At 27.4% G+C, this 25761-nt stretch overlaps 4 protein-coding genes across 4 annotated transcripts; 2 read left to right on the top strand and 2 right to left on the bottom strand.

Moving 5' to 3' along the window:
* Positions 1-5616: 5616 nt before the first annotated feature.
* Positions 5617-14735, bottom strand: LOC118070443 (uncharacterized). Its single transcript, XM_035089044.1, has 5 exons — positions 14507-14735; positions 13934-14158; positions 9423-9572; positions 9079-9298; positions 5617-7621 (listed from the first exon to the last, which is right to left on the bottom strand). Exons 1-5 carry the CDS (start codon positions 14705-14707, stop codon positions 7365-7367), a joined length of 1053 nt encoding a protein of 350 aa, XP_034944935.1. The 5' UTR covers positions 14708-14735; the 3' UTR covers positions 5617-7364.
* LOC118070445 (uncharacterized) lies at positions 12060-13186 on the top strand. Its single transcript, XM_035089045.1, has 3 exons — positions 12060-12186; positions 12378-12808; positions 12922-13186. Exons 1-3 carry the CDS (start codon positions 12129-12131, stop codon positions 13114-13116), a joined length of 684 nt encoding a protein of 227 aa, XP_034944936.1. The 5' UTR covers positions 12060-12128; the 3' UTR covers positions 13117-13186.
* A 755-nt stretch (positions 14736-15490) lies between the features above and the next one.
* Positions 15491-18242, top strand: LOC118070448 (sec1 family domain-containing protein 2-like). The gene is made up of 9 exons (XM_035089050.1): positions 15491-15764; positions 15835-16074; positions 16173-16442; positions 16525-16704; positions 16790-17179; positions 17255-17486; positions 17558-17666; positions 17756-17902; positions 17974-18242. Exons 1-9 carry the CDS (start codon positions 15567-15569, stop codon positions 18188-18190), a joined length of 1983 nt encoding a protein of 660 aa, XP_034944941.1. The 5' UTR covers positions 15491-15566; the 3' UTR covers positions 18191-18242.
* Positions 18222-19251, bottom strand: Xrcc2 (X-ray repair cross complementing 2). The gene is made up of 2 exons (XM_035089051.1): positions 19151-19251; positions 18222-19061 (listed from the first exon to the last, which is right to left on the bottom strand). Exon 2 carries the CDS (start codon positions 19050-19052, stop codon positions 18249-18251), a length of 804 nt encoding a protein of 267 aa, XP_034944942.1. The 5' UTR covers positions 19053-19061; positions 19151-19251; the 3' UTR covers positions 18222-18248.
* Positions 19252-25761: the final 6510 nt, after the last annotated feature.

Below are 25761 nucleotides of genomic sequence, written 5' to 3'. Positions count from 1 at the left end.
AAACACAATAAAGCATAGTTTACTCGATGGTATATTGTAGAGTTGCATTGAACAATTTACAATAAATTGATGTTTCATTTATTTCTTCAATAAACTAATTTGAAGCGCTACTCATTCTAGCTCACTAATGAAATAAATATTAAATTTCAAACGACTATCAATAAAGATAACTTTCAGCAGAATTGTATTTCGTCATTTTTCTAACAGTGTGTAATAATATTTTATTAGTTTGATAATATCTTTATTTCTAAAGTGTTAAATCCAATATTTTTCATGCAAATATAATAAATGTAATATGCCTTGAGCAATTTTTTGCAGTTTCTTACCGTTTTTGCTTATATAATTATATCAAAATGTTGAACATTCATTTCTACAGCGAAAGCAAGTGAATTGGATATGTATTCTAGATTGGCGTCGAAGTTCTAGAGCTTTAATTAGATCTAGTTAAATATTTATGTTAAAGGTAACAATCGATTGTTAAATTGGGCATAATTGATGTGTCAATTTTTAACACGGGGAGAAATAACATTAGTATTTTACATTACTCTTACTATGGTTTTACATATACTAGACAGACATTTGAGCCAATAATTTTTTTTACATCTCTTCCTCTTACAAAATAAATAGAGTTAGCAGACCAGTAAATAAATTAACAGTACTTGATGGTGAACAGAAAATAAAAAATCCTAACGCATTTTAAAATTACTTTCTTTTTTTTTGTAATTAAAGAAGCTTCTAGGTGTGATAAATATTTAATTGGTCTGGAAAAAAATTTTCCTTTCTCTAGACTTTTTTCTTGAAATTCATTCATTTTCAGAATGATTCTTATCTATTAAATTTTTCACTTTACCTATTAAAAGTTATAATAATAACGTAAAAAATTAATACAAGTATTTAAATTTAATTTTATCATATAAATGATTAATAAGAAAAGAAATTATTAAGATTACTATAATTTTCCAGAGTATTCATTTGAAAATTTTACAAATTAAAACATACTCAACAGTTAAATGTATTATCAACTAGAGCTAATTGTGGCTGCTTGAAAAATGTTTCTTCGATTCAAATTGTCCTTGAATATTTTTCAAAAATGAAAGAAATTGTACAATAAATAAGTGGGGATGAAGTGGAGCAAGAGTGGAGAGAAGAGCGGAGGAAGATTAAGTTTGGCGCATTGCAGGTGCCACTGCAATACCCTCCATAAGATGCAAAGGGACGAAAGGATGAGAGATTTTATAATTCTATCTGTCTTTATTTCTATTATTCTTTAGACCGTTGTAATTTCATATTTTATTACATAAACATGTCGCGATTGTATTATCTAATTAATTTTAAATATTGCACCATTTCTTTCTTTTTTGTAATTGTATTCAAAGTTTAAAAAATGGGTTAAATTTACATTGAAATAATTGGATGGAATTAATATAGAAGCGACAGAAAGTGTACATCAATTCGTGAACTATGCTAAAAATTCCAAAAGCTTGATAGCTTTTGTCAAATATGAAGTGGAAGAAATCAGAATGAATTTGAATAAATTAAATGAAAAAAAAGTCGTTCTCTCATGTATAACTGAAATAAATCGACTGTCAAAAAACAATACTATATAATTTTCTTATCTCTGATAAAGTATGAATGTATATAGTAATTTCCAAAAAATTTTTAAGAACAAAAGAATTACTAGAAATATGGAAATTTGAGTATTTTTTGAAAGATCATTTTCTTTAAAAAAATCAAATTCCAATGAATAGGAGCTCATTTCAAAGCTTGTAATCTCCCGTTTCGAGATCTTTTACTAAAATTCTTTTATCTCTTATCATCCTGTGAATAACGAAAGGAGAAGAAACGAAATGATCTCTTGTTATTTGACAAATGTTGAATTCTTTCCTCAGGAAAAAGAATGAAGCCTAATAAGAATTTATTTAAAATGCCACACAAGATTGATTATTTCATTTAATATTTTTTTTTTTTCATTTTCCTATATTTTTACTTGGATAATTAGCTATTGGGGGCAATAAAATTATGTTTGACTTTGAACTCTTTAACTACTGAACACTGAAAAAAAGAGTAGTCAGTAATAAATCGGATATCATTAAAAAGTTAAAAATGTATTTTTTACAATGTCATTATTAGGCTTTTGAGAATAAAAATTTTTCTGTGACTTCAAAGGTTATAAAGCAAGATAACTACGTTGTAACAGCTTTGATAAAGATATTCTCTTAAAATGGAAGTTTAAAACTCGTGTGATAAAAAATTTTAAATAACGAACTGAAAATCTAAGCTGTGGATCTCTTAAATCATCCTTTTTTAATAATATTAAACATTCTCAAATTTAAATATAAATGTGATCTTTCAAAAATTTTACACCATTTCGAAGTTTCTAAATAATTCCATTATTCTTGAAAAAATAATTTTCCATGTTATATAATTCACAATAAAAGTTTGTTCTTAAATTTCTTAAAATAATTTTAAAATCTTTAAAATTGAAGATTAGATTAAAACAAATTCGATTAAATTTATTTTTAACAGGTTATATTTAAAGTCTGATCAATATTAATAAGTCGAGAACTTCTTTAATCCAATAAAAATTTGATTGTATTTCCCTAATAAAACTTTACTGTCGTCCAAATGAAAATATACATTAATACTGAAATTTTCCTATAATTTTATACTGGTTTATAGCTCGCAAATTTTTTTCTATCAAGTATTTTCTAATTTAAAAATAATCAGAATAAAGCGAAGAGAATCTAGAAATCGATGAGACTCGATAGATTATGAAAGAGATTCTTTTTACTAAATTCTCTCTAATTTGTGGTTTTTATTAAACCACCTATGCATTTGATGTATTAAGGCATATCCTTACAATTTTCATCGATGAATGAAAGTATTATTGATTGACATGAAAGAGAATCACTCGACCCTAAACGATTATAAGCTCAGGGAATAATAATTCACCATTTTCACTACTCATCTAGTTTATATCACACTTAAGTCTTTCATATGAGAATTCGAAAAAGCTGTTGAAAGCAGAATGCATTTTTATAGATAGTACGACTTATATAATAACGATATTTATTCCATGATAGGCAACTTTTTCCTTCATAGCTTTATATAATTTTTACTTTATACTTATTTATAAAATTTTACATTGCTTAAAAATATAGCAAAGCCATTGATTATCTTCGTTTTGATACACTTCTTTTGTTTACAATTGTTTCTAAAGCGAGAGATAAAATAATTTTCAAATAAAAGAAAACTTACGAATGAAAAAAACAATTATTAGAATTTATTTTGAAGCATAACTCAATATAGTTTGAATATTGAATGAATAGATGTAAACATTTAACATTGAAGTTATATCTCAATATTTTTCAATTCATTTTTTTTTCTCTAAGAAAAAAAATGTTCATCTATTAAAATATACTCTAGTAAAATAGTAATAACGCTTAATTCTCTTCAATAAATATTATCTCTTCTCTTTATAAAACATTACATCTCATTTAATAACTATGTATTAAATGTAATAATTGCTTAGTAATATTGTAATGAAAATAATGTTATTATTGTAAAACATTATTAATGATTTTTATAAATTTCATATAAAAAATTTATCCGTTAAAAACAATGCGCTTTTTTATGCCTTAAAAATCATTTTTTCTCTCTATACAATCTATTTACGTATATATATTTTTTAAAACATTGTCTATTTTCATGATGTGCAATGAAGCAATTTGTTGTAAATATGTATTTATAATATATCATTATATGATAAACTTTTTCAAATCCAACAGTATAAAACATGTTACTACTTATTTGATTAACTAACTGTGTATTCAATGTTTTGATGCTGCACTAGTAACTATAATATAACTCATTCTCAGCAACGATTTACACTTATTTAGCAAATAACTGTATAAACCCTTACAATTAGAGGCACGCATGTTTACGTAATAAATTAAATTTTCGATGGCTGAGTTAAAATTTTCTCTTTATTTAGAACCCTCAGGTCCCTTCTTCTTTTGATATTTGTTTGTAGTTCAGAATTGAACTTTCAAATTCACAAAATAACTCTAGCAGATTGGAACCGAGTTTGTCAATGAAACAATTTTAATGAGTTAAAATAAAATTTCTAAAATTCTTTGAAATAATATTTCATAATTCTTTCATTTTTTTTGAATAATTTGACATTTATTATAAATGAACAAAATTTTCTGTTTAAATTCATTTTGATTTATATTCATTCTCTTTCACTCAAGTGATTGAAGAATATTGATTTTAGTATTTTATACAAGTTAGAAAAAAGAAATTAAAGGTTAACTATCAGAAAATTAAAAAATAATCTTTCCTGCTAATCGACCTTTTTTTTTATAGAAAAAAAAGAAATTTACATTTGTTTTTTCATGATAAAATATCTTATTAAGGATAAAAAAATGTTTTGCCATTATTTCGTTATTTTTATACACGTATTTTGAAGGGACCAGTGAGCTTAAACAAGGTTGCACTTAATTTCAACTCTGATGGAATATTTGAATAAATACATTATCGGATCTTGTCAACAAATTCATATATTGCGTAATAAATTCTATAGAATAAAGTGAACTATAATAGGTCAGCGGATTTGTTTGATCAGTTAATTAACGATTTTAATTTTTTTGCTAGAAAAATGTACATATACACAAATTTGACAAACACACTCAAGTAGATATATTATTATTATATTATTAATGAAGAGTAATCAAATAAACGAATAAAATTCGATTAAATTAATCAAAAATTTGTTATAAATAATAAAGTTATAAATCCATATTAGTTCACTTCATGCTATAACATGCAATTAACTATTTTTATTTTATCTCTATATATAAATTTTGTTCGAGCTGCGTACATTTGAGCTTCAATAAATTTCTGGTAGATTTCATGCTCGACTTTGATATTCTTCAAATACCTATATATGTATTACCCTTATAATTTAACGTCCGCGACAGTAGAACGTATGAGCAGTTGTTTTACTTTATTAACTTTACTGATTGTAGACTCGCCTTCAGAAATATCAATATATTAAAATCACGCAGCAAATTGTCGATGTAATTTTTAAGCGGATTCTGTCGTTATTTATTGCAAGCTTTTAACGTGTTATATTCTTTATCAATCTCTAATTAAGCTTAAATTTGATTATCTGATTTTGTTTTTGCATCATGATTCTCATTCTTCAAAGAGTTCAAGTAAAACAATGCATATAAAAAAAATAATAATTATTTATTTTGAGGCATGAGAATTATATAAAGATTAGTCAATGGCATAATCAATATTATATGATTTTAAATGGTAATAGAATAAGCTAAAAGCTTTTAAAAATTTTAATAATTAATAAAAGCTTAATTTCTGTGAAAAATATAAATAGATTCTGGTTCATTCAAAAGTATGTAATCTCTAGTTTTAAAAACTGTTGATTAAAATTGTCTGATCACTTTTGATCATTCCATAAAAAGAGTAAAAAATAAATCAAACATCACTAGAGTTTCTATGGAGATTAAAAATATTTTTAAAATAAATGAAAAAAACTGTGTAAGTTCCACAAAATGATCATAAGTATTTATATTAAAATGGTAAGGTTTTTTTTGAAATATTTTTGGGTCATGATTTTGAAGCTCGTAAAGCGATTAAATAAAATAAAAAGAATAAAACAGATAATAATAACTAATTTAAAAAGTAAAGTAAGAAAAAAAAGACTTTAAAGCAGAATGATCAAACTTAGAAGTGCTTTTTTAAGTTGTTTTGAAGAATTTCTTTTTCACTCTAGGAATAAATTCAAACTCCCAACTTCCCAACAAAAATTAAGGAATTGTTTTTCCGTTTCTTGCCCAATTCTACAGAATAATAGAAGAATAATAATAAAAAAAATTCCATCAAGAATACTAGAAGTAGAGATTAAAAGCTACGTTTTATTGAAAATCGATGTATATCACGGAAATGGATTCTCTCAAAAGTTACTAAAATTTTTAAACTTTTCAGATTGCTTCTTCCTTGCGTTGATTGGTGCATGATACTACAGATGAATATTATTGTTTTTAAAAACTCCTACTATAATAATAACAATAATGATTACCATTATAATAATTAGTGTGATGATTTATAATAATTATGATTACTGCAGTTATTTAAGTCGTTGCAACGAATTCTCTTTTGCTTCTTCATAAATATTGTAAAAAATCGCATTTCAATATTAACTAGGAATTGACATTCGATTATAAAATTATAAACAATTACTTCCTACTGGGAAGTTAAAAATTCAGAAATTATTGCTCATGAAGATCTAACAAGTGATTTATATATCTCTTCCATTATCTTAACACTTCAGTTGAATAAAGTGTGCAAATTGCTCTGAATCACGCCAAGTCAAAGCTAGTATTAAGGCCCACAGAGGTTGTATAAAATATTTATTTAATTTACCAAAATACTAGATAATTCAAATATTAATTCATCACTGGAAAATTGCATCTTATTACTAGCCATTCATCAAATCATAAATAATATATATTCATAAAAACTTTTTAAGGAAGTTTCTAGCTCTAACATATATTTTTGTATAATTTGCAGTTGGATGATAAATTTATATTTAGATAATTTAAGACATAAGTCGATGAAGATGATTTGACGTGCTCATTTCATCTAGAGTAAATCATCATCGTTTGCTTAAGTCTTCAATTCAAATTATTAAAATTATAACAAAATGATCCTGTCAAATTGAAACAATTTTTTATGAATTATTATTATAATTTAAATGAATCAATAAATTATTGTTGAGTACAAAAGCAGCTTTGAAAAATTTTTTTTCAATTATTTTCAAATCTCTTTAAGGTGGACCATTTTTTCTCTAGAGGATCATTTTGCCCTAGTTTCCTCGCGATAAATGCTTAAATTATGAAACAAAAAAGTGCTTCCAATTAACATATCTCTAAATGTCTTTGGACTTCAAATTGAAACAATTTTTATTATTGTAATAGATACTTTCTCTTGAAATTTTCTCTCATTTTTATAATTGTCTTTTCTATTCACGTTCTTCTATAAATTTTGTATCCTTTATATAACTCGGTCGCACGTTAGATACATCTAGTTTTTTCTTGAACTCTTTGTTGAATAAACTATAGTAATAAAAAATGTCTTCGATTGTTTTATGAATTCAGCTGATGTATCACTGCTTTTAATTCTTCTCTGCGCTCATTATTATTTGATCAAAAAAAGGACTTCAAACGGTAAAAATACCATCACATTTACCTGGATAGCCTGAGAATTTTGAAACATTTTTACTATCGTTTGCTTCCACTCCAGAACGCGCAGAAATTTAAAAAGCAGTTGGCTCGTCTATATTATTGCGTGCTAATCGAGCTGTTACTGCTTGTTGACATATCTGATTCTGGTGGTTCAAACTGTCTGATTCTTGGTGGTGGTGGAAGCGGCAAATTTCCACAATCAGGAAGCGGAGGAAGTACATTCCTTTGGAATTGTCCTGAAGTATTACCTACTGGTTCGTAATTTGCCACCACGATGATCTTGCCACTTCGACTTCGCGCTTTACCTACTCCAAAGTAGCGACTGCTCATCCATATCAGCTGCGTGAAATGGCCTGCGCATACAAAATATATGGATCAGGAGAGTATAAAAATAATAAAGAACATAAAAATATCTTTAATCAATTTCTAAATATATGTATTTTTTAAGCTTCTACATATAATTATACTAGTGGAGGTTAAAAATTAGAGGAAACCGTTCTAAAAAAATTTCGTTGAAAATCTGGGGAAGAATATATTTTTCTCAAAGAATCGCATCTATTTACACGCAATGTTATTTACATTCAAATAGTGTTTTAGGACAGACTACATTTAAGAGCAGAAACTAGTTCATTCTCGAATTTTGATTACATTGAAGCCCTATTTCAAAGGCAGATCTAATTTGAAAGCAGAAATAGTTTTCGTATCTGAATTGGATACTTTGCACAGTATAATATTAATCAACAAAACAAAATATATTAGCTATTGTTCTACATGTTTGTTATTTTATAGTTTATGATAACAATTCTATTTGAAACATTAATTGTTTTATAGAGTTGTTCAATGATGTTATCATAAAAATTATCGCTTCAAAATTTTTATAAGGTGAGTTTTTCTCTCCATTTTGTTTGGAAACATTCTTTAAGATAAATTTTTTAGACTTGGACCTGAATACAAAGTATTCATACTTGTAAAGGTCAAAGCATCAACTTTCAAGTACTAACTTTTTTTTATGTAATGTTTATCAAACTAGAATTCAAGGTTCCCATCTTGATAACTCTTTTATCTTGGCTCATAAAAATAGAGTGCTAAGACATTTGAATGACGGTTTCAGCAAATAAACTTTTCATGAATCATTTACTCAGTAAGCATTAAAGTGCTAACTTCAGTATATCTGTATGTACATGAATGATTGAAAGCTTGTTACGTACTTGCCAAAAAAATTCAAATACTTTTTCTCGCATAAATATTTTCTGATCAAAACTAATCGTACCATATCAAAGAAAAATGATCGAGCTTTAAGATGCTTTTATTTAAAGGAATTCTTCATCTTCTATGAGAAATTCATCATTTTCTCCCAGAATAACAAAAAGCGAAAAATTTTTTAATGAAAAGCTTCATAACCAGATACTTGAAGCTCCAGAATGTTCTAGGATGTATTTTAATGTGATGAGTTTGCTTAACTCATTACAGCATAACGTCCGATAAATCGGACGCTAGAAAATTCTATATATTGTAAACAATTAATTAAATTATTTAGCAGCTATATCGGACGGTCCATAAAATTATATTTATACATATATGCTGAAATTTTACTGATTAGGTTTTTTATACCAACCCCAGTAAACTCTTTTAGTCAATTAAAATCATAATAAATGTTATAATAAACTTTATGCTGTAATGGGTTAAAGATAAAGATTTTTAAAAATGTTTTAAGTTCAATAACAATCTGGTACTTTGTGCCTTTTCATTATTACATTCATAGTGTTGAATAATAATACAAATGATATTGATAAAAGCAAACAAATTTAACCTGCATTGACGTTGGCATGTAATACATCAGGTTCTTTTGAAAAGTCATATTGTTTGACTGCAGAATACCAGTATGAAGCAACGTCTTGGCCTGTTACGTCACCCGGAACTGCACCCCCTGGTCTACAATAAAGGTTCTGACCGACTTCTCGATCGTTCCGATAGTAAAATGTATTAGTATGAGCTAGATGGTTTGCCCACGTTTGTGCATATTCACACAGCTGTCAACAGATAGGTAATAATTGAAGCAAATTCTTTCTACCTTGTTCCATTTAGTAGATCAATAAAAACGTTCTGAATTTATGTTTTATAGGGTAAACTGATAGTAAAATTGTGTGCGTTCACCTTTGGCGACATTGTCAAAGGAGGAGCATTATGCCGTTGGCGATATACATTGTGCCAACAGAGACATTCTGTAATAAACTCGCTATCTCTCCAGTCTGTTTCCAAGTCACTGCTGTCATGATATATACTCATAGGTTTGTTGCTCAATATCTGCAACAAAGAGAAAAGTTATTGATGAATTACAGACTTTTTTTCTCATTTTTTTATTTACAAGATAAAGCCTTTAAAAAAAACTAGATTTTGACATTTAGGTTTGAATTATTTTACACAGTTTTCTAGTACTTGAATTCTAACCAGAGGAAAAAAAAGGAATTGTTTTATTCAGTTTTTAGAATTCTTTTTTTAAAAAAATTTCAATGTAAAAGTTTTATGAAATAACAATTTTCCAATTGACATGCACTTGACCAGTTGATGTTTAAATGTCATTCTCATGCTTAATTGAAGTATTTCGATAAAAATTTAACAAAAAGTGGTTGAAATATTGAATTTTTCAGATTAATTTTTTCAGGAATTTTTTTTTATCGCTTTTAATATGTATTTATTTCATGTTTATTTTAAAAATTTCTGTAAAATAATAATATTCTTTTATTCTATTTTTCGATGTAATGCAATCTTTAACCAAATTTTAAATTAAAACTAACGAAAACTTATTCGAAGCACGTTTTTGCCGCCTACGGAATTCATCAATAAACATGGGATAAAACGAATTTAATGGTAGCAGTATCTTGATAATTCCTAATATCAAAATCATTACTGATATTATTGTCAAATTTATGATGTTTAATGTCAACATTTTTACGTAAATCAGTTTATTCTGCAGTTATATATTTCAGTTTCTATTTATGTAAAATATTATGAAGTATACAAAACTCAATTATATTAGTTAAATTAATTGTAAACTTTTGTCTGTATACAAGATAAAAACCTCCTGTCTTACTTGGAAAGTTTCTTGAAGTTTGTTTCCTTAATGAATCGATATAATCTCCATATTATATATCCTAGCACGCTTTTTGACCTTTTACAGTAATTTAATTATACATAAAATCAAAATCATCCAAAAAAGATATACAGTTAAACGGAGTTGTTTAAAACTGTCATTAAAGCTTTATTTTTAATAACTTATTGTATAAATTCTTCTGCATAATCTATAGGGATTAAACTCCAACTCTGTTTGACTTTACTAACTTTTTGTAACAAAATTGGTTTAAAGAAAAATAGTTATCAAGCGATGAAATAACAAAAAAAAAATGATATAGGTATTATATAAAACAGCAATGAATGAATTTCTAAAACAAAAGAAAGCTGTATTGATTAGTAAAAGTTATTCAATAAAAAAATCACACCTAAAACTAGATTCGGTCAAGGTTTTACGATAGTTGAAGATCATCCTTGGCTCTAGGAGTAGATTTACATAAAACGTTCTTCGAGGACTGATAGGATCTACACACAACTACTGTTCGTGTTGTTTCTATTCTCTAATATAATTTATTCAATTTTTCAAAGTGCCATAGTGGTTAATTAAAGGTATTTTGATATGGTTGACTTGCAAATTTATAGGAAAGAGATGATTGTTATCATAAAAACATCGAATTGATTTTTTTTTTGACATTCTTAAAAATGTTTTTTAATCATAATTTTTTCTTAACTAAGTTTTTTTTTTATTAATGAGTCTAAAAACTGAAATTTGTTGTTTTCATCATTAATGTACATCCACGTCTGACCATAGTCTATATTGTACTACTGGTTTATAGCACTAACTGTTGGTTTCAGCACCATTCGTTCTATAATGAATGAAAATATCAAAAGCCCTTATTTATGAATAATGGAAGTTGGCATTATTATTAAGATTCATTCAGTAAAAATAAGGAAAAACCTCAAATAAGACAGCCCATCTCTGTAAAATGTAAAAATAAATTTTCCTTTATTTAGATTTAACCAGTTTTATGGCTTGTTTTTGCTCATATTTAAGGTCAGCTGAAAAAAAAATGATAAAAAACATTATACTCAGACCATAAAGAATAAAATTTAGTTGTGGTTTTTTTCGTTAATCGATAAAAATCTTTAGGAATTCGTTTTGTCTTGATTTCTATGTATTTAAGATTGCTTCGTCATTTAGAATTAATCTAAGGAATCTAAAAAATTATTTATTATGAATAACCCTAGCGTGAGGGAGTAAAGTTATTATCAGATTCCGGTTCAATAGCTTTTAACTGATGTAAATTAGCAAAATTTATTTAAACATTTAATTTCCTTGATTACTTCATTTTATTACTACATGCAATCCTTTATAAAGAACTTTAACAATTCTACTAACTATTTTGAATGAAAAATTTGTCTAACATTTTATTTATTTTAATATTGGAATAATTAAAAAAAAATCACACTGCTTTTTTATTTGATTTTTTTTTTTTGAAAATAATCTTTTGTTGTAGCTTTTATTGGTATTTTTTTATCAGTCCATTCTCAATTTGTATAAAAAAGAAATGCTGAAATACGAATTACTTTTAAATCTGATAAAAGTCTTGGGTAAAATTTATTTAAATTTATTGGTATGGCTTCGCAGATTCCACTCTTCACTACTCGTCGTTTATAAAATATCAAGAATATACCCATGCTACAGGCTTTTGTTTAACTGTCATTAAAATTGACGTCACATTTTAGAGGAAAAAATATACAAACTTATATTTTAATTTCTATTGCATTTGAATGGATTTTCTTCCATTATCAACCAGTAAATCTTGTACTACGCCTTTCACTGAACCAGGTAAATCGTTTTTATAACAACTTTTTCACGTGTTTTTTCACTAACGTCACATGTGAAAATGTTGCAAATCTTTAATAAAACTTTTTTTTTAATAAAAAATCTTTCAACGTATAAATATAAATGTACTCAACTACCTTCATTATTGCTAAATCGATATAAATGTCATTCAATATTATTACTTCCATTTCCAGGCGTAATAAATAAAGATTGTGCCATGAGTAATATAAAAGAGTCTAAATCAATTAGTGATAAAGATGAAAAATTTATAAAAAATGTTTTGCAAAACCAATACGCTGTACAATACACAGGAGGAGATTCATTGATAAACAAATATCCTGAAACTGCTCCTTTTCCATACCCAAGCACTAAATTGAGAGCAGAAGCACCACCCTTTATGCCTGAAGGCATTATTATCTCTTTAGAAAATATACCTCACGTTACTTTGGACATGACACCTGTCAGTGAAGAATGCTTTTTTAACATCAATTTACCCCAAGACCCTATCAATCAAATGATTGAAGATAACAATGGTTTTAAGGACATAAAAGAACGAGAATTACAATCATTTGGACCTGATCTAAATGAAGCTACTGAAAACGATTCACTAAAAGTTAATATTTCGGTAAAATAATAAATACTGTATTTTTAAATTAAATTCCAATAGATGTTAGTAATTTGTAGAATAAATATAGATGCTGAGTAAACCATTAAAAGAATAAAAACTTAAAATTTTAGATTGAGAAAGACATGAACGAAGTTGCTGTGGAGGCATCTCCTTCCACAGTAGTAAGAGAAGAAATAGCTACCCAATATCCTTCACGGCCTTCAATATTTTTAAGAAGGTTCACACTTGAAAGCAGAACCCAAATTGCAGTCCTAGTAACTAGCATTGTTGTCTCAATGGTGTTGATAATATATGTGTTTGTTTAATTATTTTTAATCACAAATCTGTGCATAAAAGTTTTCTCATAAATGGAAAAAGTTCTTATTGAGCTACCAAGCTTTTTAAGTGAATATATTTATTGATGACGATTGATTAATAAAAGTGATATACTTGGATTGTATTCAAAATTAATTATTTCTACATAAATTTGAATATTACTGTCACAAAGCCATGAAATTTTGACGCACGATTGCGATTTTATTACAATCTATCAATAAAAACTAATAAGCATTTAGCTGGAGATTTATAAATTTTCAATATAAAATTAATTCGGTGGGTAATTTTTTATTGGCTTCTATTAATAAATAATTAAATTTTATAATCATAATAAATTTTAGTTGAGATAAATAAAAAAAAGATTTTACTTATTCATGATAGATCATAAATCGTTTCGTAACAAATGTTTTCTGGTTATTGAACGTTTCCTGAATATATACATTCTAGCAGATATTTCGTAGTAAACAAAGTCATAAATAAATTCCTAGTTACCTTGGAATTTTTCGAGTTATAAGAAAAATAAAAAATAACAGCAAATTCAATATCTGTATATGGTAGAAAAAGCTTGGCAATAAAAAATTTGTCCATGAAATCGGAAAATTCCAGAAGAAATTCGTCAGCTAAATTTAAAGAACAAATTTAAGTGTGTTGAATTTTTGGCAATCATGAACTTTGAACGTATACCAGTTTATTTATTGGTTCTTTTTTGACATTAATAACATTCATGAAAGATAAAATCAATTAGGAATTTATTAATTTTCTAAAGAATATGAACATTTAAAAAGTGTAAATACTCAATTATTTTACCTTTCTAAAAAGCTTTGGTCTATTATCAAGTTGTTCGAGTTGTTCTTCGGTCAATTGAACTTTAGTAGATGTTTTGCCTCCCGGATCAGACACTTGATTTGCTTTGTACAACTTTGATTGTTCCACTCGTTTCCTCAGGTTCTCCAATGTTTGAGCCTCTTCTCTTTTTCGTGACGGAGGCCAGTTTGGACCAGCAGTATGAATGAAACTGATGACTGGAAAGTCCTGGAACACCCACACATACACGCACTTGTACACTCACTGCGTTATAATTAATTGCAACAAAATGTGCAATCTGTAAATAAAAATGAGCATAAAAAATGAAAATTCAAAACTATTACTTATGTATAATATTAATGACAGAAAAAACTGGAATCACCGCATGAATTAAGGTTGGAACAAATAAAAACAGACCACACGTGTTTACAAGAATAATTTGTCATGTTTCTTTCATGAAAAATAAAAAAATCTTTAAGCAGGTTGCATGTTTGGCAAATTGTTGAGCTGTCACTGCTCATCACTGCATAATCTGATGCAGGAAAAAATGAGCTTTTAATCATGTCATTCGCACACCTTTGGTGGTTGATGATTGCTGTTTGCTGTGTCCGTAAACGCGACTTGACTTAAAAGACGACGACTGGCAGGCCATCGGTTACGATTAATAATTGCTTTTTGTATTGCATATTCAACAAAATAACTCTCGTCGTCATCCTGGCTCCGTAAAAGTTCAACAGTTTCTTCCGCTGTTCCACCACTCAGCTCGCGAAGCTCCATCGCGACGACTGGATGCGCGACTGTTACGACCATTTACTGTGATCTACTGGAGCGAATCATGTACTTCCCTGCCATTATATTCACCCTCTGCACCATCTCTACCACCCTTATACCCCTACCAGCCCCTACTTCTCTGTGATTTTTCACTACCACCTGAAATTCAAGAGAGGTTTTAGAGGTTACAATGCGCAAGTCATTTTAAATCGTAGTTTATTTTCACTTTCTAATTTTCTCTGTAATTCTATATGCATTTATTTATTCGCTTAAGACTGCCGTTTTTATCATTTTCACTCTTATTTGGATAAAATCTGAATTCTTTTAGTTAGTTTTCATCAACTTTTACAAATGTTATGAATTGTGGTTTTTCAACTATCAGAAAAAAGTGATATAGAAAATTAATTATGTCATAATTACTTTCTTACCATAAAAAAATTAATGAACAATTATGATAATGTTTTGATTCGACGGGTGAAAAAAATCGTTTATTTTAGCATGTTGACACCAGCAGTATGTAAACATCTTGAAAATAAACCAAGACAAAATAAAGGTGAACAGCTATGGTTATGCCATACAGGTTATACTAGCTTGTACGCAGATTAGTAACTTGAGCATCTTTTTTTAAAAAAAAAAAAAAAAAACAACTAAATAAAGTAAATATATGTCATAATTAATTAAATTATTTATCAAGTTGCATCAAAAAACTTTACCGCCATTAAAATGGTGCTTTCAAAAATCAACACAAGATCACTCTACTTGTCATTTCTGTACTCGTAAAAAGTAAACATGAAATGGAGTAATGTGTATGTGTCAGTGATAATGTTAACTTAATTATACATATAATAACATTAAATTTTTGAAAATGACTAAAAAATATGAAATATCTGAATTCGCTGATGCTTGTTGGCAAGATGTTTTATCGAAAATACAGGGAGCCGCTGTGTATATTGATCATCCAGCAATTGAGTGTTTACACTGGCTCAAAGGTGACAGATCTTACTTGTCATTAATTGCTGCTGGTGCACACTCAGTACATGAGATGGCTATGTTTAATTTTCAAGTAATAATAATCGAAATTATGATACAAATAATAGAAATATTACTAAAACATATTGTATTATTGATTTCAGTACGTAAAAGTTCATGGCACCGATAAAGCTGTCATCATTACAACTTCCATAGATTCAGCATTTTATCACAGAACTTTAAATATTATTATTCAAAAAAATACATTTGATACTTGTACCATAATCTGTGCAATACATCATTCAATTTTACCTTATACATCAGGATTGGAGGGCGATGACAATAGTTATGAAATGTTGAAAAAAAACATTTTAAGCTGTATGAATGATACTGAAATATTAAAAGTAATAATAATTTTCTAAAACAATTGTTTATTCAATAGTGATCATAAATTTATCAATTTTAATATATGGATATATACTGAATTTTTTTTTGTTTACAGAAACCATTCGTAGAAATTATTTTTCGACCAATATTCATTGCACCAATTACGAAGAATGTTTTTGTAGCTCCACCAATTGATAAATTATTGCCTCCAGTTGATGGAAATATTTCCGATGACTATGTAACTAATGTAAAATATTTTGTAAGCTTACTTCACAGTCTTTTTACACATTTTAATGTAAAAGAAGATATCTACTTTATGGGTAAATTTAGTGAATATGTTGCTGAAGAACTAATAAACCTACCAGCTGCAATTGATAGAAGAAACGTATGTTGAACATTTGCAAAATTACGGGATGTTTCTACACAAGTTTAAAAGACTCTATTCTACAATGTTTTAATTGTTATAGCGGCTGATAGGATCATCAGGAGTGACTTTAATTTTAGTTGACCGAACTTTAGATTTATGTACAGCTACAAAAAATAATACGGAATGTATTTTATCCAGAGTTTTATCAACTTTGCCACATTTACCTTGCCATAAAAATGATGTCGCTGTAAATATGACTCCACTTTGCCCAGACTTAGCAGTAAATTCAATTCCTACATTTATATAATTAATGTAATATTATTAACGATGCACAATTTATTCATTCATAATCTCTATTATTTTAGGAAAGTCCATTGTCAATGACAGTTCCTGGATGTATAGCAACAGATAATAATGAAGTTTTTAATATATTAATTTCTAAAAAACAAAAGGATGTGTTACTCACATTGAATAAGTGGCTTTTTGAAATGGCATCTACTGAAATTTTAAGTCTCAAAGCAAAGTTATCATTAAGAATTAGCGCACATAGTCTTGAAAAATTATTGCACAAAGTTCGTGACTCTCTAAATATTACAGATCTTGCAAAAAATAGTAAAAAACTTCAAATCATTATGGCTGTGATACAAGCGTTAAAATCTGAAAAGACAGCAGCTTTAGAATTATTGATAAGTTTGGAAAAATTAATCTTACAAAATTTAGCTATTAGTCGAGAATCAACAACTACTTTATCACAGGTATTTGATTTATGTCGAAGCTAATAATGATTATAAAATTGTTCTTGTTTCATAACTTTTTTATTTTTGCTGTAGATTAGTAGTATAATAAAAACGAGGTCAACGAAAGGATTAGACATGGAGAATCTTTTTGTTCTATTGATTCACATTTATTCACTGTCTGGTACAGAAATCCATTTCACAGAAAATCAAGAAAATCAATTACGAAGTTCCTTAAAGAATGCAATTTTTGAAGATATTAAAAAATGCAATGAGATTGTCACAACCCATGAAGTTTCAGTATATCAACAAACATTACTTCTTTTAGGTACATTAAACAAAAATTTTTTTTATTTATCACCAATATTATTTCGGCGTACTGATTTAATATTGTTATAGGTGTAAGTGATAAAGAAGCTGCAGAAAGATCAGCAGAAATCATTACAAACCACGTAATGGATGTGCTTCATGCTGTTGCAGAACAACGAAAGAGTTTATCTAATTACGGGTAATTCAAAAAAGTTTCTGTATTGTATGAATGATGTACTGTATGAAAAAATAATTATTCTTATAATTAGTACCTTTGAATAATTATAGATCAATGATTACGAAATCATCACCTCAGGAAATGGCTGAGTCGTTCGGTTTAGTCGAACGGCTTTTGAATGATGTATTACATCCAAATAAACCTGAAATAAAAGACCTACGGCAAAAAAATTCATCACTAATTTCTGCAGGGATAAGGTCAGCAATCTGATATTTTACTTATCATAAAATATTTACTCAATCTTTCATAAATTCCATCTTTTTTATAGTTTACTTCTGAAAGGCAGAACAACTCATCATCCTACAGATAATCCTTGGATACTTATTTACATTCTGGGTGGAATAACACCCGAAGAAATAAAAATAGTTAAAGAAATAATCAATCAAAAATCCAATATTCCACAAATAACATTGGCTGGCTGCAGATTACTAAATCCTTCAGACATTGGTGATAACATTCTTTGGTCGAGTAGTATAAATATTTGATATTTGAATAATTTTTATAAAAAATAATTTAATAAATTAGGTGCTAATGTTATAAGTATTATAATGATTTATTCCACATAATTCCATTGGAATCAATTGTATAGTAAATATTATTTGTTTGAGTTCGAGATTCAACTGTACACAAATAAGTATTACTTTCTTCATTATGTTGCAAATTTATCCGGAAGTTAATTTTTTCTAATTCAGATTTATCAACACATTGAATATTATCTTTATAAGTTGAGTCACTTACTCTAGTATAAAGAAGTAAAATATTTCTTTGAAAAGTGTGGTTTTGAACAATTTTTAAAGTGTTTCTAATATACCGATTCATCATCCAACTACCACCTTTTTGTCTATCTTCCCAGTAATAGGAAGTTATATTATCAATTGCTACTAAACTAATGTTTTTATTACTTGATAAAATATCATCTAATGTTTGAAGTGTTAAAAAATATGATGAACTATCATAGCAGTTTATAATAATTAAATTACTTAGTGATCGTCTGACGATTGTATCTATTGTTCCTGGTGTCAAGTCAGGAATTTTTCTCTGATATAAAAAATTTATGATGGAACTTCTAAGCTTTGTAATCACAAAGTGATAATTTGTATTTATAAATAAAACACTAACTCCAAGACCTCCGATTGTTTCTCCATTATGTTTTACGGGCAAAATACATTTAGCTATGAGCTGAGTGAATAAAATAACTTTTCCGCTAGATAAATTACCGCAAAGTTCAATAGTTGCATTTCTCGGTAATCCATTTGGAAATAAAATATTTTCCAAAGCATGAAGAGTTAGTCGCGTTTCTAATCTAGCGAGAAGTTCTAATCCTGATTCAATGAAGGATGGTTCCATACTATTGACCTATAAATAATATTGCAAAGTATCATTTTATCTATCCAAATAAATAAATAACTTTTTAACAAAAATTTAATCTTTTATATTATAATTACTTATTCAAGTGACATTCGAGTAAAATTAAAAAAAAAGTTTCTCCAAAATTGATAAACGTATAGAATAGAGCTCCATAATAATAACAATAATAATAATATTTTAAGGTTAGACCAAAGAATACTAAATATACTGTTTTACCAGAGAAGAGAGACCAGTATCATACCAAAAACAGCCCCACGGACTGTACAAAACTGTGCGCCAAGTTTAAATGACGGGGACGATAATCTGTGTTCTTAAAATGCTATTATCGTAAATGTACATTATTGAAAAAATTACAAGTTTTGTTTTTTTTTTATTGAAGAAAATAATTGTAATTAATATTTATTATTGATAACTTTATTTACGTCATTGTCTATTCTATAGCCTTAACGTTACTGATGCGTCGTAATAGCCACGCCAAGTTTTTCAAGTTTCAAAATATTACAATTAAAATTACTAAATATATTTGGATGTGTTTTTTTTATGTTTTTTAATTTTTAACACAATGTATTTTTCTCTTTTTCACATGTTCTTTAAGGTACCTTTTTTTTCTAAGTATCAAAAGTGATTTTTAAATTTTCTAAACAATTAAAAACTTTTTCAAATAAAATGAATCTATTTTACCTTAATAAATGTGACTAATATTCGAAATACAATACTTGGCATTTAATGATTTTACGCTTTTTTGTAATTTGTTAAATAATGTACATTTACGATAATAGCATTTTAAGAACACAGATTATCGTCTTCGTCATTTAAACTTGGCGCACAGTTTTGTACAGTCCGTGGAGCTGTTTTTGGTATGATATTAGAAATTTGAATTATTTAAGACTGGGCTATACCAGAGAGAAGACTTCTCTCTGGCTATACTTAAAAAAGTTCCGAAGTTGACTTTGCGCCTTCGCGTTGGGAGGCAGAAGGCCGAAGCTCGATTTCAATTGAAATTGGCTTAGTTTCTACCGGAGGCGAGTTGAATAAAACATGGATCGAGATGAGAGTGTTTCCACCGGAGATGAAAACAAGAGTTCAATAAAAAGCGCGGGTGCCATATAGATTCAGGAAAGACATTAACGACAGCTACATTCTAATGACCAAAACTAAAAGTTCCTATGAGAAGTTATGTCTAATGTAAATTTAGTACAACTATAAAGAACACCATTATCAATGACAACATTCACATAAATGATTATGCATAATTCGATTATGTAACGATATAAATCAAGAACTTATAGATACAATGATAAACTATCCCACAGTTTGATTATGAAAATGCTTAAAATATTTAATGACAATTGTATCCAAAGAAAAAAATCTCTAATAGTCATTTTATCCACAAACTATATCGATAACATTGAAACGAGATATTACCAACGGTAGGTAATCAAATTTCGCGGTAGGTAAAGTAAATTTCTTAAAGTAACTGATAAAAGATAACAGTCATAAACTGATATATTTTCGAACAATTGTTATAATATTAGATCATTATTACAGAAAATAAATGAAAATTATCTATAATTCTGTTAATTGTGTACACAGAGACCTATTTTCATATATAATAAAAACATTTTTTGGGTTAACTACATCGAGCTTTGACTGTATATTGTCAATAGAAAATGAGTTTCAGCATTTACACAAACAGAATAAATGAATTAATAATAATTGAAATAAATCAATATTAAACTAAAAAAATTAAACTACATTTTATAATTAATTACAAAACTCATAAAGAACTCTTTCTTTGTATATATCGAACAAATTTATTGAAATAGAAATAACATACATTGTAAGAGAATAAAAGTAATTTCAATTAACAGTTTACTGTTCACTTATAAAAATGAATACATTTCAGATAATATTCTTTATATCAAACTGTATTAAAAAGCATTTAACTTTATTATGAATAAAAATATTTTTTGACGATATCTTATATTTTTTTTTCATCCAATTTTTTTAAAAAAAAAAACACCATTATTATGCATGTAAACATAAAAAAATAATCTATTATCAATTACTGTCATGTAAATTGTAATAATGAATATTTCGAAATTAAAAATTCTTTTATATAAATCTGAGTTGTTGATCTCTATTCATTTTAAAATTCAATAATTTTGAAAATTCATTATTACTTATATTATGTCTCAACTTATAAACCTATTTGATCAATAATAGTCTATCTTAAAAAATCTGATTACAACTAACAATTTCGACTATGTTAAAATTATCCGTTGTAACTTACAATGTTATCGTCAATACCTTCTCAAGTACAAACATAATACAAAAAAATAAGTAATTAAAAAAACTTGAATAATGTTAGTCATTACTTTATAATACTTTTGTTGCTCCACAACAAAGAAAAAATGAAAAATTAGAAGAACGACTTTTCAACAATAGTTCTATAGAGCGATGCCTAAAGAAAAATGGCTTGTCGTATCTTCTCTTACCTTGTTATATTTAACAAAATATAAAGATAATATAAAAAACTTATTTTAATGTTAGATTTACTTATAACCCGTCAAATTAAAAACCAAATAGTATACTACTTTATTATTATTCACTCTGAAAAGACGATGCTGCTAATTATTATGATGCAGCTTGAAATAATTATTCAATTCGCCTCACTTCAACCGGATCAGCTCGACAAATAGGGCATCTCAGTGGAAGTCCGTCTCTAGTTGCTGTTTCTCTTAACTCTTCAGTACACCTTTCACACAATACGCAATGTCTACATGGTAGAAATTCAGTTTGTACTACATTCCCAACACACCCTATGCATCTTCCATCGTCTGTAACGAATCTACCTTCTGAAATATTTATTATAAATTGGATAATTTTACATTGATGAAATTGTATTATAAAAAATTGTTGGTCATTACTCCCTTACCTTCAACTAGTCGGTTTCGCCATAATATGTTATTCAAGACTTCTTGGCGTCGAGGTAATCCGTTGACGTGCAGTTCTGCTAAAATAGCTATCGGCTCAACTTCAAACTCTGGAATTAATTCTGTACCAAGTACAAGATAAGTGATACTCAAATTTTTATATATCGAATATTCTGTAATATACTATATTCTTTTGTTCAATATTCAAAAAATGTTTAAGTATTATATTTCAAATATTTAACTTACGATTATGAATGTTATCATATCTGACTATTTCAAAATCGGCATCAGGATATATTCCTTTGAATATTAGATCATTAATAAAAGATTCTAACAATCCAGTACATGCAGCCAGGAAATGAGAGATATTTATTCGGTTGTTCTCAATTAAATGCCATAAACGAAGAATACTGGGTCGATGGATGACGTATCGAACTCGAGGAATTTTATTTATTGATCTTCTATCTTCATTAGCTATTTGATTAAGTGTAGAATGAGATCTTTGAGTCACCGTAAAAAATGTTTCTGAAAAATTTTCATGATCAATGAATAGAAGATTAATATCATATAATTTACTATATTTTCTTGAGATGTTTTACTTAAATAGTCCCAAATGGTTCTATCCCGGTTATGTATCATGCTCTCAATCATTTCCCATTGAGCATCTTCACTGTTAAATAGGGCTTCTTCATCACTATAAAAACTGTAATTTTCAGGACCAATATTAATGATCCAATAATTATCATAATACTGGAAAATCTGTTTCAGTTGTTCCATGTTGCCAGGTATCGCACTCCTTAATGAAATAAATGCTTCATAAATTCTTTCAGGTGGTAGTAAACTTAAAGCAATTAGTTTTTGAATAATTACTAAATTATCATGGTTGAATTCAATATTCATCAGTACTGCTTGCTGAAGAATTATCTGTATAAAAATAATCAAAAGTAACAATGATGACAATAATTCATTAACTTCATGAGTGCTTCAGTAATACTATATATGATTTTTACGTACGTGGCAGTGAGATGAAAAGCTGCCTCTTACAATTGTCTCAGTCGTGAAAGCTCCTCGTAAATATTGGAAAATTCTGTTGTTGAAATTAAAAATTATTTTTGGAGGATTGAAATTTTCACCTATTTCCTCCATCATTTTTCCAATTATTGTACTATAGGTATTTTCATTGGTATTGCTGATAAAACTCCAGCCAACTGAAAAAGACTGCAAAAAATACTTTTCTTTACTGCTTATCTATCTCTTCTATAACTCGTTTTACTAACTTTGTTCGTTATTAACATAAATACAACCATTACTATTCTAAATTTGATCTTTTTAGCTTCTTATTTCTCTTCATCTATCTTTCTTGCCTTCCCAATTTATTATCTTAATTTTTTCATTTATATTAAACAATATAATATGAATAAACTTACATGATTTTGATGTGGAACAATAATTGCCAAATTTTCAAAAATGTCCATACCTAATGGGACATTTAATCGATGAATTGAAATAAAAATTGGACTATTATTTGAGACGATTCTGGCTGGTAGCTGTGTGTCAGTAATAACTACTCCAAAAATTTGATCTACACCGTTTGGTCTTACTAATTTTACACTCATTTCACTGGTTTCATGAATCATTAATTGTTGATACATAGGTTGACTCAAAATGTCCATTAATTGAACTAGTGATGGAGCGTTTGGAAAACTCCTATTTAACTGCCATCGTATCATTGTTCTATGAATAATTTCCCATGTGACAATTAATGCTGCATCGGGATATCTATAAATAAATAAATAAATAAATAAATAGTAAATAGGAGAAGACAAAAATAAATGGATCATTAAGTCAAATAATCTTTAAAAGAAGTAAATTTAATAAATGTCATGAAAAACTTACATCGGTGATAATGAGTTATAGATTTCGCGCGGACTACGAAATTGCGTCTCACAAGCTTGTCTCAAATTTTTCCTAAATTTACGTATAATTTGTAAATCCGCTACTGGTGCGTGATTGTGAATGTTTGTGATGATAAAAACACCACCAACTATTTTTCCTCGTCCTTGGCAAAATCTAGTTTGATAATGTCTGCATCGTAGATAGCTGAAAATTTTAAGTGAAAAAAATAAAAATTTGTTTTTAACATTTCATGACGCATTTTCAATTATAATATAAATAATTATTTCAAGAATAATAATTTGCCGAGAAGAGAAAAGTTGTAATTTATCGTAACTTATAAAAATATGAGAAATATATTGAATTTTTAATTTTTTAATAAAATGTGAAGGAAATTTTCATTACCTAATAAATCATTAGCTTTGTTAAAAAAAAACTTACATTTTGTTATTTCTTCTTTCATGGACTAAATATGAATAACCGTCAAATACTCTTTCTTCACCAACTGCATTGTTTCTTTGTTGATGTGCCATTTTCCACGTCCGTCGACTTACGAATGTTACGAACAAAAACCTTTGAAGTCAGGTAGAACGTTTATTGGTTGTTGCTGCTGTAATGAAGTGAACGTTGGAGCATTAACATTGGCTCTTGAAACGTGGGCTTGGTCTCAAACAGTTCCAGAGAATATTCGCAATGCCACTCACTTCTAAACACAAGAAAAATTCAATGAAGAATTTGCAATGTACTCGATGATGATTTTTAGATACAATGTCGTCAGGAACATTTATTTGAATTACTATATAAATTTACAGTTTATACTGTAAAATTTTTATATCATATATATAGCTCATTAATCGTCTCTCTTATTATTTATTTAAAAGAAAAAATTTATTCATTCCCAGTATTTTTTGTTGAACAATTGAATACAATTTTTTTACCAGTTTAGTGCTATTTGTTGCACAATATAGTTATTAAAAATTTTTTGGTAATTTGAAAGTTATTTATTCAGTTTTCTAACATAAAATCATTAACTTTATGTGTAACGTTGATATAATATAATTACAATCTTCAATGATCGGTATCGATTACACGGATAACGATACGACAAGAATATGGCAGAAATAATAAGCTTTTATTTTGATATTGAAGCATTAAAACGACAAAAGTCAGAAATGAAGTTTTTTGACAATTACACTTATGTGTATGCTAAATGTTATCAAAACATTATGTAAGTAATCTATTTATTTATCGTCTCATTTATTTATCGCTTTGTCTTTTCTCAATATTTATGGGAAGTTTCACATTTTTTTATTTTTTGGAAGATTACATGTAATATAAAAATTCAAAATGTATATTATTCAAGAACAAAAGCATATTTTTTTGTATTGAAATAGTCTGAGTAGATTTTTTAGTTTCTTTATATATATTAAAATAAATTATTTCGAAATTATACGCAAAATGTGCAATTTTGTGTATTGTCATGAAAATACCTTCTTTATATTTTATATATTTGAGTATTATGTATTTTGAATATTGATTGTCAAAGAATTATTATAATAATTATCTATTAATTTCATTTTTTGCATATTAGGTATTTGGAATGCCAACAAAAACGCCTGAGAAATTGCCGAGGTTCGGGCAAAATGGTCAAAGGACAATTTCAAATTTTAAAATTTCATAACCATCCTTCCAATCCAATGTGGGAAAAAATTTACAATTTTGAAAGAATATTATATGATACAGTAATCGAACAGCGTCACAAATTTTTAAGAATAATTTACGATGAAGTTAGTGTATTGTTAGTATTCTTTAATTTGATTTTTAAAAGTATTTTTAAGATTTAATATTTTTAAACATGT

This window comes from Chelonus insularis, unplaced genomic scaffold, assembly GCF_013357705.1.
Source record: "Chelonus insularis isolate UGA/USDA-ARS -01 unplaced genomic scaffold, ASM1335770v1 contig_59_pilon, whole genome shotgun sequence".
Classification (NCBI taxonomy): domain Eukaryota; kingdom Metazoa; phylum Arthropoda; class Insecta; order Hymenoptera; family Braconidae; genus Chelonus; species Chelonus insularis.
Note: the sequence above shows the minus strand (reverse complement) of the source record. Positions and strands in the feature narration are given on the sequence as shown.